This window comes from Copadichromis virginalis, linkage group LG11 (assembly GCF_057382275.1).
Source record: "Copadichromis virginalis isolate Kocher_CV1m ecotype Utaka linkage group LG11, C_Virginalis_male_GT1.1, whole genome shotgun sequence".
Classification (NCBI taxonomy): Eukaryota; Metazoa; Chordata; class Actinopteri; order Cichliformes; family Cichlidae; genus Copadichromis; species Copadichromis virginalis.
Window position 1 is genome coordinate 19,112,932 of NC_140628.1, and position 16,522 is coordinate 19,129,453.

General features: G+C 39.9%; 1 protein-coding gene across 2 annotated transcripts in view; it reads left to right on the forward strand.

Annotated features, from left to right (window-relative positions):
* Positions 1-16,522, forward strand: part of oxr1a (oxidation resistance 1a) — a 183,954-nt gene that overhangs the window by 15,583 nt on the left and 151,849 nt on the right. For both annotated transcript variants that reach the window (XM_085473459.1, XM_085473461.1), the window contains exon 2: positions 6,018-6,103. In XM_085473459.1, the coding sequence (XP_085329585.1) occupies positions 6,087-6,103 (17 nt within the window). In that variant the 5' untranslated portion in view covers positions 6,018-6,086. The remainder of the gene's footprint in view (positions 1-6,017; positions 6,104-16,522) is intronic.

The window sequence follows — 16,522 nt, forward strand, 5'->3', positions numbered from 1 at the left end:
TTCATACACTTATGCCTTGTGTTTAAGTCAAATGTCCAAATCAGGAGTTGAAAAAGGACCAAAAACAAAATGAGCACATTATCTCCGATATGAATGGAGCAGAAGTGTTTGTTTCTGAGGTACTAGAAAAAGAACAGGGATGTGCAGTGCTTAAAATACCTGCTGTATTTATGTGGCAAGTGCTTGAGTTGTTTTCTTTCCTCTGTGCATCTTTGTAGCTGTTACTGATTTAGCTGCATGCTGGCCCAGCTAATCCTGCACCCTGATCGATCTTCTACTTCTCTTGCTCGCACTCTGGATTTTATCCAGGAACCATGTTGGCTCGTGTCTTTATCTTTTCATCTCATCAGTCATTCGCAGAGCGAGTGTCACGGAGAGTTTGCATTAACAATAGAATGGATTTATACAGTGAGGCTGTGGCCTTGCTGGGAACCATTTGGCATGATGGCTGTCTAAACAATGTGCTGAAAAACGTGCTTAGCTCATCTTTGTTTTTTGTAAAGCGGCTGTGTCAGCCCCCAAGCTTAAAGCTTCCTGTGTTATGTCGAACACATCGCCACCGTGTCATTGATGGTTTACGGTCGGCGGCTTTCAGCAGAAGTGCAGGTCTGAGCAGTAGGGATACCCGCTCTCCTGCTGTCAGTCCGAGGGATTCGCCTCAATCCATTACATGCTTGGATGCTGATAGTGTTTGTCAGGATGCTCTGCATGGCCAGACAATTAAGCTGAAACACAAGGCTGACTTAATGAAGCTCGGCAGGAAAACATTTTCAAACACGGTTCTGGCCATAGAGATAGAAGGAGATGAGGTCCACTCATGCCAGGAGAAGCTACATGGCTCCATTCTTGCATTGTTGTGGTGTCTGTTCATGCACTGGTGGCAGAAAATATCCACACTAATAATCTTTAGTGAATTTAGCTTAATGTGGCTACAGGTTCTTATGGTGGCATTATCAACTTGAAGAAAAGCTAACCTAAGAGCATATATGTTCGTCTTGGATAACGATAGACTAAATATTATAATTAGCTAACGTGAGTAAAAGGTCTACGCCATGATCATCACTTACAGTGTGTTAGCTGAACATCACAGTCTTCCTTGTTGACTCATATTGGCCTATTAGAAAAGACAGCGTCAACTGTTTTGCTGTCTCATTCAATGTTGTGGCTTATGGCTTCACATTGGTATTATGTATCATGTTACTTATCAGTTTTCTTCTCTCATGCCTAAACTGACTTTTCTTCCTGTTAAAGGGAGTTTTTCCTTCCCACTATTGCCAAGTGTTTGCTAACAGGGGTTCCTCTGATTATTGGGGTTTTCTCTGTGTTATTGTAGGGCCGATACCTTACAATATCGCGTGCCTTGAAGTGATTGTTATTGTGATCTGACACTATAAAAATTGGAATTGAATTGAATGACGTCAAAGTGGCTACCTCCATCGTTTATGTACTGTTTATGGGTGTGTCTGTACTTAATATTTCACAGGTCTTTACAAAAGAAAATTATAATTTCTATTATTATTAGTTTGCCTAATAAACTATTTTAAACTTACGTCTCATTTCAATGACTGGTGATTTCCTTATTTACATACCCCAAGACTAAGTAATGTTTATCTGCATTTCTTAATAAATCAACACCACATATTAAATTAATTTATTACAGTTATCTTTAAAGCTGTACTGAAACTGATTTGAAATTTGATGCTGTTGACTGATACAAAATCAAATCTGTTAATGATAACAGTAAGTCTTTGCATGGTTCAGTAAAAAGAACTCCTTCTCCTAGTGCACATTTGGTACTCTTACTGCTGGGACATAATTGTTAGCTCCCCTGGTGAAGAACAATTGTTGCCAGCCACCAGTTTGTGCCGGCCTTAGCTTGTGACAACAACAGGGTCTGCATCATCAGCATCAACATACAGGCTTTAGAAAATGTAAATACAAAAAAAGAGCTTCATTTAGATATTCAATATGTTCACAGCTCACAAAAAAGAAATGCTGGGTCCATTTTAATTCATCCTTATCTGAATTTCATACTGGCATCCTGTTTCTTTTCTTGTTATATAATATGTTGCTTTAAATAAAAGGACACTTATTAGTGTGGCTTTGAAGCTGGCCTCACACTTAGAAAAAAATCTAACATTTTCAGTTTTTGTCATTTTACTGTCGACCCTCGAAAGCTCAGCGGTTTGTTATTTTTCTGAGGGCAGCGCAGGGTTTGGTGAGGTGCTCTGTAATCATTTTAAGGCCCTGCGACACTGTGACGAATGCGAGGATGAGTCACATTTTAACAGCAATGGGGAAGGCAATTGCGGGACTCTTTGAAATTGAAATTATCTGCCTGTATTCCCTGGGCTCTGAATTTTTTCTCTCAAATTAGATAAACAGTTCGCTTTAATGAAATGAAATATTTTAAAATAATTGCCTTTCACTGTGCATGTACCTGCAACCCTTTGTGGTAAGGTTTTTATTAGTGTCCACCTGCTGCGTTTATGGTATGAAATGTTTTGGAAGTACAGCTGGTAGAAAAAACACTGATGCATTGTCGTAGCATCAGTCACCACACAGTTTTGGCTTGAGCTATCTCAACCTTTTTACTCGTACCAATGTGAGACTGACATTTTGTCAGTTTAAAAGCATGCAGTCCAAAGTCGGGTTGTTTAGAAGAAACTATATGAAAGAAAGGAAGGGGGGAAAAAAGACGCTGGCTTTTTATTAGAAACTTTCTCTTTGTGTCTCCACAGCTGGGTAGGTGTGTCTGCCTCCGTTTGATTGGCAGCAGCAAGCAGGCTGAGTCCCAGCAGGGGAACAGAAGACAAAGTAAACGAAGTTGTTCTGCGAGTCATTGGTAGACGATGGGATTGAAGAGTAAGGACCACACCAGCATCTAAACAGGCTGAAGTGACATTTTCTGGTGTGTTTATATGCTGTTCAGTGAGCTGCAGCTGACAGACTAATTGGCTAGTTTGCCTCCAAACTGACATTAGCCGTGCTGTTTTCCTCAGCAGATTTTCTTTTCTTTTTGGTGGCTTATTCAGAAGGGCGTGGGCAGGACGAAATGTGTTCACGTTTACAAGTGAGCGTGTAATTCTAATATTTGGCTCTAATTGCAAACTCGTTTTCTCCTATTGCAGCGACACTGCGCAGAATGAGTAACAAAGTTAAATGTGCTAGCTTTCAAGTAGGTTGTCAAAGGTTGTCAAAGGATGATTTCAGCTTTTTTCACACTGGCATATTTCCCATTAACATACACTATACTGCCAAACGTCTTCACTTACCCATACAAATCCTTGAATCCAGGTTTTCCAATCACTTCCACGGTCACAGGTATTTAAAATCAACGACCTAGGCATGCAGACTGTTTCTACAAACATGTGAAAGAATGCGTTGTTCTCAGGAGCTCAGTGACTTCCAGCGTGATACTGTGATAGGATGCCACCTGTGCAACAAGTCCAGTTGTGAAATTTCCTCACTACTAAATATTCCACTGCCAGCTGTTAGTGGTATTATAACAAAGTGAAAGTGACTGGGAACAACGGCGTAAAGAGCTTCTTGGAATACGTTTTCACGGCTTAGCAGTTGCATTCAAGGCTGTTATAGCTGTAAAGGCTGGGCCGACATCACATTAAACCCTATACATGAAAAGTGGGGTGTCACTAAAAGTCATAAGGCAGTTAAGGCAGACAAGGAAAAGCTCCTCTTGTAACTCTGCTTTCACTGGGTAGCTTCAGCTGTGGCAAGTTGCCATCTTACATAGACCTCAGCCTAACCCAAATTTGTTTATGTGCTTTAGGCAGTGTGTAGGTTTCATCTGTATCCCTATTATAGCCAACACGGTGCCATTACCTGACATAATGTACTCAACATCATTTGCTGTTGTACTGGGCGTGCCCTTCACTTGCTCCAGTGGTCTAAACAATGGTTGTTGCTTGTTGCTGCTCAGAAAAAAAAATCACAGGTTTAATAGTGTAGTAGAAATCAGAACAAGATGAAACAGGAAGCAAAGCAGTCGTGGAGATTTTTCCAAAGCTTTGTCAAATATGTCTTATCTTTTTCAACTTAGCAGTGAACTCTGTCCATACTGTAATTCATACCTTTATGTATCACATCATGGAGAACTTGCAGCGTGCACCATATTACAAGAAGTGGGATGTGCACAACCATTAAAAACGACACTCAAGTGCTTCTTTCAGAAGCTGTGACGCTGTCATGTTTGGGACATGCAATAAGTGATAACTCCGTTTATACTGTGGTTCCAGCAGCAGGTTGAACTGAGTTCAGCAGGCTTTAACATGTCCACTTGGAATCTTTGGGATGGTTACAGATCCTTAGCCTTTTTCATGTGAAGCTCTTGAGCCACTTTCTGATGCTGTGGAAGCCCGGTGACAGAATTTACCCTTATCTGAATTACTGTCTGTTTTGTTTGGCTTCTAACAGTGACACTAGTCTAATCCTTCATTTTCTTAATTGCATTATAGAAGTTTACATCGTTTGAAAATATTACACTGTCAGAGCTATTAACAGGACGCTCTCTCAAATAATGTTGTTGCAAGCTCGGTCCCCCAGACATGATAATAAGAATCACTTTTACTCGTGGCTTTGTGCCCATGCTCAGAGCGTCTACGAATCCTGGAAGGAACAAAGTTGGCCGCGGCGCAGCCTTAGATTAGTCACAGACCCGGGTACTTCCACTGTCTCCATGTCACCTGAATGAATTATCAGATGTTTCCAGTGTCACACTACTTTGTTAACCTTTCTGCCTGTTCGCTCAACACCCCGCTGCTCTTCGCCAACGTGTACGAGGGAGGAAACACCCTTCAGCTGTTATAAATGAGTCGAAGTGCATGTTCGCACATGCCCGCATGTCTGAGTGATAGAGGGGCGAGAGAGGCCAGATAGGACTGAGGTGGCCCCTTTAATCGCTTCCCTGCTCCTCCCTCCTTTTTTTGCTCATCTCCACTCGTCTCATTACAGACTGCAGAGGGTGAGAACTGAGGCCTGTATAGACCTTGGCATTAATTATTGAACCCTATCTTCATTTACATCCTCCACAGTTTCTGATAACCTTTACATAAAAGAGCAGAGGCTAACCTGTCAGATATTACCAGTGTGGTGGGTAGTAATGGCACGGTATATGAGAGACACAGAGAAACTCAGTTTGGAGATGCAATTACAAAATCTCTTACTTAATCACATGTAAAATGTTTGTCTATATAACCACACACGCACACATTTACTGTATATATATATATATATATATATATATATATATATATATATATATATATATATATATATATATATATATATATGTATGTATATATATATATGTATGTATGTATGTATATATATATATATATACATATATATGTATATATGTATATATGTATGTATATATATATATATATATATATATATATATATATATATATATATATATATATATATATATATATATATATATATATATATATATATATATATATATATATGTGTATATATATATATATATGTGTATATATATATATATATGTGTATATATATATATATATGTGTATATATATATATATATATATATGTGTATATATATGTCAAGAAAGATATACAGAGATAGATAATTATAGCCCCCCCCCCCCCCCCTTTAATTATACTTTAGTTGTTCCTTGTTGTTCCAGTTGAGCTTCAGTGCAAATTAATGCCGTTCTGCTTTAAATGGGTTTTGTTGTGGCGGGGTAAGGCGAATAATTATTAAAGCTGCCATTTGACTCCATGCATTGTCTTTGTCATGTTGGCCCAGTTCTGCTCTGCTTGTTCCCTCCTGCCATGCCCAGTCAATTTGAATCGCTCAGTCGGAGGCCAGCTGATGGAGGCCGCTGAGGTCAGCGTGGCCAAGGCTTTCAGACAACTTGGTGGGGGGGGGGCTCGACTGTGATGCTGAAAATCTCATCGTTATCTCCTTCTCTCCCCTGCCTCTGTCTTTTTGCTTTGTACTCATGTGTGTGTTTATGTGCTTCCTGCAGGTTTCAAAGGGCAGCATCAAACCCTGACCTCCCAAAGCCTCTGAGCAGGAGAAAGAAGACTCTGCCAAGATGTTCAGCACCAAAAGGTCGGCACAATGTCACTTTTGATCAATTCTTATTTGGTCATAAAAAACCACACACACGCACACAGACACACGCACACACAGGGAAATCTTGGCATTTTGAAATGGTTTGTGCTGATAGTGGCTGACATTTCTGTTCCGCTATGATCCACACATGACTTTGACGCGAAGAAAGGTAATGGTTGATTTCAGGTCAAAAATCACCAAAAAAAAAAAGATTCTTTTTTTTCTGTTGCAGTCTCTCATCTTGGATACAGTATCTGAGCTCATATTCATATAGTTTGTATTTCCACTTAACAAATCTATGCTAATAGTGTAAACAGCTTCAGCGGGAAATTTAGAAAGCCCAGTTTACAGTAGCCCTCGGTTGTGTGTACATTTTGTATTTTTAATGTGGCGTGTGGTAGTGTACGGTCTGCATAAATCATTTATCGCTCTGGCTTTTTCTTGATGTTGAATGGGAGGTAGAAGTGGTCACCTTGCTAAGCTATTATGTAAAATGGTTTAGGTGTCATGAAGCAGAATGTTTTTGGTTCTTTCTCTTAATGTTTCAATCCCGTGTGTTACGCTTCATAGCTCTGGGTTGGTTTACGTTTCTCTTGTGTTGGGTTGATTACTCACAGCAGCTCATTCAGTCTCCCCTCTGAAAGTGCTAATTAATTCCCTTTGAATAATTAATCCCAGGATTTCTAATAGTGCATTTTCAATCGATAAGGTTATAATGTGCAGGCTTGTTTTCAGAGCTTGCAGCTCAATAACCAAGGGAGGTCTTGTGGAGAAATGGCTGCCCCCATGAATGTATTTCTTCAACAGGAAGTGTATCAGTGTATGGCGAAATATCCATGTGGAAAGCCTTTTTCTAGAACAAAAGACAAAGAATTTAATGAGTGAGATGTTTTAAACACAGGACTATTTCATATCTGTCAAAGGATGTGGGGTCCTTTTGTTCCTAACACATTACACACTCCATATCAGTATAGATATCCAGCAGGATTCTTTTTTTTATCCCATTAAGCTCTGATTTGTTTACAGTTTCCCTCTAAGTGTTCCTTTAATTTTTTTTAAGCAGTGTATATAACAAGAGTCTTTTTTATCCCATCCATAGTAAAAAACAATATATCACGTAAAAATAAATAAACTGATACTGAATAAAAATAATCTGAAAAGAAAAAAAGGAAAACTGTTTAATAAAATTATCCAAGAGTGCTTCAGTTCAGAGAGGTTCATACAGGTTTAGTTCAGCAGTTCCCAAACACCGGGCCGTTTGGTACCGGGTCGCGAGAGTTGAGGCTCGTGTGTGAAATTTATGGTTTTCAAGGTTTTTATCGTTATTTTTTTTTTGGCGTTTTTATCATTAGCTCGGTTCCCTGGGTCTTTTCCCGTGTGTTATGACCAAATCTTCTTTTTTTGGTACCGCTACTGGTTTGATTGTGTTGTATTTATCCGCGACACCCTAAAGGCCGGTCCGCGAAAATATTGTCGGGCATAAACCGGTCCGTGGTGCAAAAAAGGTTGGGGATCGCTGGTTTAGTTCAATAAACTGGTCAGGATTGATCAGCTATAACAGCTCTGAAAAAGGTTTTCATCTGAGAACTTTTTGACTTGCATACTACACACAGACTCACTGGTCCCATATGGGAATTAATACTGGTGGCAACAAACCCTGTGATTAGAGATTAGGTCATCGTTTTCTTCTGAAGTCTCGACTTGCACTGAAAAAGAAAAGTTGCCAGTGGCCTGGTAAAATATTGATTACTGCAACATTTTCATTGTCACACTTTGAAATGTAAATTACCAAGATTTTTTTTTTTTTTGGACAATGTGTCAGCACGAACGAATGTATTTACAGTGTGAACTTTTTGTTGAGAAGTAAGAAAGCTGTAGGATAATGTGTTGGGCGCTGTCACGTCCACGTGTCTCCTTACACTGTGTCTGATCATCACGCTGTCATTGAGAGGATGATTAAACCAAACCGGCCCTCCGTCTTTTGGGAGCTGTGTCAGCACAGTAGATGACACGGATATGCTCGGAATAGCTGTAAAAAAAAAAAGATGCCATCTTTAAATTCAAACACTACAAAATCTCATTCACTTTTTTGCTGAATACGAAACAAAGCATTTTTCCTCAGCTAAACTGCTGAACGAGATGTAAAGTGGCTCCTGTGTGCCTGTCAGAGATCCCTGAACGCTTTTGTGGCTTTACTCGTGTGTGTTTTTAATAATGGTTTTCTCCTTTTTTTTTTCTTTCACTGAGTCATTTCCAACAGCTGTAATTAAAAAGTTGGCATGCCTGTAAAATGCTTTTATTAAACTCTAATCGCACAGTCATGTTTAAATAGCCGATTACCTTCGATTTTGATGGAGTTAAGAGTGTGCACCAGAGGCAGAGCTGTAAATCCTGAGTGCTTGTGATGGTGTCTTTGCTCAGTGCTCCCTTCTCTGTTTCATTGTTGTAGATAAGCTGAGAGTGCAAAATCTCCACAGCTTGATTGTTTGTGTTTACATATGCTCATTAAAATGCAACTGGAGCGCCATTAATCTGAGTCTTTCATTCTGGATGGGAACGTTTATGAAGCGACGCACCACAGTTATGAATTTGGGTTACTTATTTAAAATCTGCCATGGTACACATGCTTCATGGAGCTCCATAAAGAGAAGAGCTGCACCTCCTTTGACTTTTTATTATATTTTCTTGGTGGAGACACATGGATATGGCACTCAAACCTCATTTCCTTTTTGGGCCAACTGAACCGGCAGCGAAACCTGTAGCTGTTAGGAACATGTAGCTTACAACAACGACAAAAAAATCTTAATCAAAGTTATTGTTGTCCGTGTGTCATTCACCATATTTCTGTATCTAAGTTTAATGAATCCAGCTAGCTAGTTAACTTATATGGAAATTGCCTTATCAGTTTCCTGCTTGCAGCTTTGATCCACTGATTGCTGATTGGTTTATCATCAATATCTGGGACACCACATCTGTGTGGATATCTGAACAGATCAGAGAGATGCATGGCTAGAGCTTGCATTACTTCTAACAAACAGCCAGTCTGCTTCCTGATTTAGTTCAGAAGGGCAAGTGAGGGATAACCAACACACATCCAAAGAATGTGTATATAAGTCAGCTGTACATCACTTTGCCAATTGGTAGTTGACTGATTGTCCAATTGGTGCTTAAAAGCAGTGTCAGTAAATATGTTTTATGGGCAGAAGGCACAATGGCCATGTACTATTAGTGTATTTGTAATTGTTTAACGCAAACAGAAGCGTCCTTTTCCTGTTTTTTTCCGGTTTAAAACAAAATAATGCAATTCTGTATTATTAATCCGCAGCATCCCTCCCATGATTGCTTTCGTCGGAAATGGTGTGTGCAGCCTCAGGGCATAGCTGCATGCACTGCGCATACAATATATTGGCATTCATCAGTTGTTGTACAGACTATGGCCAGTTGGAAAGTTTTGCATATCAATGAATCCTGTTTTTAAAAAAAAGGGAAAAAAAGTGAATACACATCAGTTTTCTATTATGATCATTTCAGAGCTTCAGAATAAGTACAACCCTTTTTGTAGCAACCTTTGCACAGAAGTCTTACGTTTCGTACTTTGTCTATTTTTGTCTTTTCTCCAAGCAAAAAAAGTTTCATGCATGACTCCTGCCTGCAGTTAGTAGAACTAGTGTAGGTGGAAAAGGGCTTTTGCTACCATGTTTCTGGCTTTTTTAAAAATTATTTATTTAAGGCTGCCTCATCTTTGTAACTTTTCACATCTAAATGTCATCAGTAGGGATACACACACTCGAAAGGTAACAATAAAATTAGGCTTCTGCTCTCACACTTGCTCACATATTAATGACAAACATTTATTTATGTGAATCATGTGAATCTGTTTGCAGTACATTCTCTTAAAAACAGCAGAGCCTTAGCTTGATCCCAGGAGTCACTTAGTATTATTATCCCGGGCTGTGGAGGTGTTGACTGTCACAAGGTCCGCCCTTGGTTGTCAGTCATGTCAGGTCATCATTTCAAGCTGCCTTCCAGGTTTTTTTTTTTTGGTTTTTTTTTTTCAGAAACTGCCGGGATGGGAACAGGAAGTAAGTGTCAGTGCTGGCGGTAGCGCACACAGAGATCTCGGAGAGACAACATGACACAACCGGACCTCTAATTGCTTTCAGTGGGAGCTGCAATGAAATTACCCCAGTATGAGTTGGACTGGTTAAAGGCAAAATGGCTAACCTGAAGAGATATTTGCCAAATCTGTCCACACATTTCCCAGAAGTTAAAGAATGAATACAGCGCTGTGGTTTGGTCGGGAAGTGTGCCAAATATACTGTGTGGGACGTCACGTTACGGTGACACATCGTGGAAAGATGCTTGCCTGGGTGGCACTGTCACTCGGTGACTCATGACAAACAATTCCAAACAATAAAGAAAGTAAACACCTTTATTATTACCTGCCACACCACACACTCTCTCATTGTATGCACAGTTTGCCCTTGACAAACTTTTGTACAGTGATGACAGGACTGAACCTCTATCCTCATTCAAGTATATATATAAAGCATGCCTCATTCATGCCTCGTCATGTTAGTTAAGCTTGTAATGACTTGCTGGCAATGATATACTTAACCAGATGTCTCAGCTGACATTGACCCCCTGATGAATCTTGACCTTTATAAGGAGAAATTGTCGGCTGACTGTAGGTAGCTCCGAACTTTTGATCGACATAAAAGGAGCTTGCACTCGATTACTTAAGTATGCAGGGGAAGAGAATGGCGAGGGAAGTAGAGTGCATGCAGGGATGTGTTAACCCCCCATAAAGGCCTGCTGATCCAATCACGATTTACAGGCTGCCACCCTGATGCTGCACACTGACTCTCCTTGGACTGACCTTGAAAAATGTTGCAACAGTGTGTCTGTGAGTCACTCATTCAGGCATCATCCATGTTTTGCTTTGAGGACTCGGTAATGTAATTTACATCAGGTTGGACTGTACGTGATTGATTGACTTGAATACTAAGTGAGTTTGTGTATTTAATTATACTGTAACCTGGCCAGTGGAAAATAGTGTTTTATAAATGGCTTGAAGCTGTCCATTATAATCAAATTACAGGACGCCACAGTGGCTCCAGTCAGCATTTTAACTCAGGCGGCTGTGCAGTAAGCAAAACATTGTTTCTACTTTGTTCTATAGTCTTTTGCTTTTTAACACAAATTTTAATTTGTTAATCTTATCTTAGTAGTTGTACTCGTGATTCTTTTCACCTAATATAAAACTGTACTCACAGCTTTGAAGTCAGACTGGAGGAAAAACAAGAATGGTCAGACAGTAACAAAACCAGTAAATAAGCCTTTAGGTTGGTCAGATGACAAAAAAAAGAAATCTTACATCACCAAAGATCAGTATAGGCTCCTGTTTCACCTTTGAAGGCTCCCAGTAGCATGAAATAGGGCTGTGCGATATGACCAAAATCTCATATCCTGATATAAGACATCTATCGTCCCGATAATGATATAAATCACAAAAATGTAACATTTTCTGTAAATTCTGTGAATCTCGGGCAGCTCGTCTTGCAGGAAGTGTTTCCAGCTGGGCGTCATGTACCTGGAGTCGAGTGTTTTAACCGATGCATTAAACTATACATTTTTAGACATAAGTTGTAACGGCCGCCGTTTTCTTTGTAAGTATTTATTACACGGCGTGCTGCGGGGAAAAGCCTGTTCTAACGTCTAAGGTTTATTTTTTAGCACCTGGCGGCTCTCATCTGCACACTCTTTCACATGATTCAGTTTATTTTGAAAAGTCTCAACAGGATCTTGAACTTTATTGTGAAAGGTTTATGTGGAAAATAAACAAGCGGACACGCGATGGTTTTACCATCATTGTTGCTAACGACAAATAAAAACAGTCGCTTGTCCGTCCGTAGTGTGGTTATATTAAATATAAGAGAAAGAGAGAACTTTAAGAAATTCATATAGCCACTACAGTGACCATCAAAACGATGAAAAAATATTGCCGTAAAGTTTATTTTGCGACACCACGAAATAAACGATAGCGTAAAATGAAACGATAGACGTTTTTATATCGTCATCTGATATATATCGTTATATCAAACAGCCCTACCATGAAATACCGTTCATTCCACATCAGCTTAAAACCTTTCTTTTTGTTATAGTTAAGGCTGGATCAGGTGACATTGAACCCACTTCGTTATGCTGCAATAGGCCAAGGCCGCATGAGTGCTTCCTTTTTCACTCACTATGTGTTTATACTCCACTCTGCATTTAACCATCAGTTATTATTCATCTCTGGCTCCACAGTGTATCTTTGTCCTGTCTGAGCCTGATTCTGCTGGAGGTTTCTTTCTTCCCACTGTCGGCATGTGCTTGCTTATAGCAGGTCGTCTATATATATTATGTGCTATATAACTAAAATTGAATAGCAGTTGATTTGAATAGATGTACAACACTGCTTCCCTTTGCAATGAGAGATTATTGCCAAAGCTACATGCAGAATTACTCCTTATATCTACAGTGTAGCACACTATAGTTACTGTCTACCACAGTTTTTTTGCCTGTGAATTGGAAATTTATGTACCTCCAAAGAGCCTTTAAAAATTTCTCTCATGAAGTGAAAAAGTCAAACCCATTAATTTGCCTTTGGTAACTAAATGTCACTTTTTGTAGATGTGGAAAATTACAGTCTTGCGACAGTGCACCTGTCAGCGATGGTGATTAGTGTTAGAGAGAAGCAGAGAGTGAGCAATCATGTGTTTATAGCGCACAACTGATTTCCTGAGCACAGCATTACACTGTCATGGTGATAGAAACATTTAACTGGTGATATGAGATTCACTCGCAAACAAAGTTTAATTACTACAGTGGGCATACCGACTTTTTATGTCAGTATTGTGACCCATATAACCAGGTATATAGTCACAATGCAACACACAGACTCTGTGATGTAAATAAAGATTCTTCGCTGGTGCAGCCGCGTTGGCGGTTAATGGCAAAAAATTTCATCTGTTGAGGAATCAAATCAAAGGTAGCTGTCAGGTTTTTGATGTCAGCCTCTAATTGATAAAAGACAAGCGTTTCTCTCCAGACTTGCCATTTAGCTCTGATGTCGAGCCATCAAACAGGGCGTAATCCATCTTAGAAAAGGCTCAGACAGATGTAAAGCTCAGAAGATCAGAATGCAGTGCAGACGTGTTGCCTTTTAAGTGACAGTCAATAAACCTCAAACTTGGTATGAACTCTCACGGTAATGAAGTGCACTCTAGTGACACTAAAAACACTGCATCTGCTATTCAAGTCTGTGAGAACACTGTGAATACAATCAGCGTTTTGTCTGGAGACGCCCCAGTTAGCCTTTACCTGCACTGCTTAGTCGGAGAGTGCCGATGGCAGCAGCATTTTGATCAGGGAGCTTCCGATGCAGCAGATCGTGGACATAGGAAGTGACAGCATCAGTAATAGAGACTGAGGACTACTAAACTCTGCAGCAAAGTGATGAGGAGTTGGATTTCTGCTGACACAGGGAAGAGGGTTGGATCAAATGTCAAGGAACGCATTAATTCTCCTGTTTTTTCTTTTTTTGTTTTTTTCCCCCCATGGGCCTGCACAAAGTAAGACTGCATGAATATGAAGGAAAAAGGTCGTGTGTGTGTGTGTGTGTGTGTGTGTGTGTGTGTGTGTGTGTGTGTGTGTGTGTGCCACTGAATGTGCCCCACAAACTATCTACATGTTCTCAGATATGCTAAATGTCACAGAAAGCGCGTCTGTACATTATCAGGAGTTAAAATGTATTATCATCTTTTCATTAACTGATGATATTAAATGTCACTCAGTGTTATCTTCCACATCGCCTTGTCTGCACAACTCACTTTCTCTGTATAATGAGAGCTTTGTTCAGCCTAACTTCTCTTATTGACTGAAGCCAGTGGTCGATTTAACCATCGATTTTACATGCAATTTGAAGAGAGTTTGTTGCATTCTGTCTGCAGACGAATTTGGTCAAGTGATGGTCGATAATCAGTGGCCAGAGATCAAGTCACATCCCTTCTCACGTGCCGAGCATTACGGCCGCCGGACTGGATCACAGTCTGTCAGGCTTGACGACAACATGGCGCTTTCTGTCGTGCTTGAAGGTTAGAGCTTACTGAGTGTCGCCTACTAAAATCCCAGCCTCGTGTGCTGCACCACACAGCTGCCATGACGAGGGCAGATGTACATTGTGGTTGTCTAAAACACATGGCCTTGGTCCCTTTTGGAGTGCACTCTATTACTCTGAAAACTGGTTGTGTCCTCCTGCTTTAGACACTATTAGGCTTAGATTGGTGTTCTTTGAGTTCAAATAGCTAAAGTGGCTGTGGCCTTTTCTAGACTATTATTTAGAGGAATGGTGACCTTATTAAAGAGTACAGCTAATATAATTTGGGTTTTCATCAGATGTGTGCTTTAGTGTTGTGTGGAGAAAGGCTGTAAAGTTGTTGTAGTACATGTGCATGCAGAACAAAAAATAAAAACCCAAAACAAGACTAAATATGATTTATTTGGCAGGTCAATTGCAGTTACTCAAACATCAACCTTAAAGTTGATGTAAATCATTTTTTAGAGGAATTAAATTGAAGCAAATATGTTGTCCTCATAAATATACATTTAATATTGTGTAATTATGTCTACCAACAAATTTATGTATGCTAATGAACTTAATGAATTAAAAATACATGTGAGCGGTTTCCAGTTTGTCATCTTGCCCCACCATCTTTAATGCAGTGGCTGAGATGAATATCGCCGTTCCGCCTAATTGACTTTTATGTATATAGTCCTATACATAGCACACCAAAAGTGCAGGAAAAGAGAGCTTAGAGACGTTTGTTTGCCATGGAGGCAAATTTAATTTGTGTCTGCAACTTTTATGTAGCCTGGCTAAATTAACCAGCCCAGAACACAGATTATCTTTGGGGTTCTTTTAATCTGAATGATAAAGTAAGTGCTCAGAAGAAAATAACAAGGTTGTAAAAATAAAGAAATAAAATTGTTACAGACAGCTCCTATCCAGTAACAGCTTTGTGCTCTGGTAACCCACTGCTACTGCAGGTTATTTCCCCAACTTTATCAGCATCTGGAACTCAAGGACATCTAGCGTCATTTCGTGTCTGATATAAACCCAAACATAAATAAAACAAAACTTAGCAGTGCAAAAATAACTGTAGTGGCTTCTCCTGCATAGATACAGAGCCAAGATTAAACAGTTAACACGGTACATTTCCCTCTTACCCACAGAGATAGTATAATACAAGTGTAAACTCAAATACATACAGTGCATTAATCCAGCAGAAAACGGAATATGGATCCCTCTGAGACGAACGGCGAAGTTGGTGGCAGCTACTCCTGGTGCCTTAACTGTTGCACACTTTGCGTTCAAAACAGATCACGCAGCGAAAAAAGGCATTGCACACCCACATAACACCAATGCAAGCTAGCACTCGTGCATGTCTCCGTAGATCCCCATGATCCCTTCCGCTCTCAGAGGTACCCCAAAAGAAAAACAGTGCCATCCAGTGGCATGTCCCATAATATCGAACTTCCACCCGGCTACATTTAACTCAAGATAAGAAGGATCATACCTATGTTTCATCATCTGCAAAGGGGTCCCCTTCACCAAGGAAGGGAAAACACAAAGAAGACAATGCAATTAATGCTGTAACTCTTACTCCTCACCTCAAGCTGTATCTCCTTAACTGAAGCCAAGGTTCCAATACACAAAAATGTGCATAAATTCTGATATTGTCTAGAAATGCCAACTTCCTGTCTCTGGACAGCTGGTTGAACCACAATAACAGCTGGTTATAAGACTGAACAGGGTGATCCGAAGGGCCAGCTCTGTTCTAGGATGCCCTCTGGACCCAGTGGAGGTGGTGAGTGACAGGAGAATGGCGGCTAAGCTGTCATCCCTGTTGGACAACGTCTCCCACCCCATGCAGCAGACTGTGACAGCACTGAGCAGCTCCTTCAGTGGGAGACTGCGGCACCCACGGTGTGGGACGGAGAGATTTCGCAGGTCTTTCCTCCCCACTGCTGTCAGACTCCACAACAAAGACTTTAATTGAACAAACACACACATCCACACATGTGCAATAACACTAAGTGCAATAATCTTTTCTGGCATCGTTGTATTTTTACTCAGTTGTATATAGCATTCGTATTCTATTTTTATCTTATTGTATATTTTTATTCTATTTTATTCTACTGTATATAGTATATTATTTTATTCTATTCTGTACAGTTGTGTACTGTATTTATTCTTATTGTATTCTAATTTTTGCGTCATAACTTTTGCACTGTCCACTTCCTGCTGTGACAAAACAAATTTCCCACGTGTGGGACTAATAAAGGTTATCTTATCTTATCTTATCTTATCTT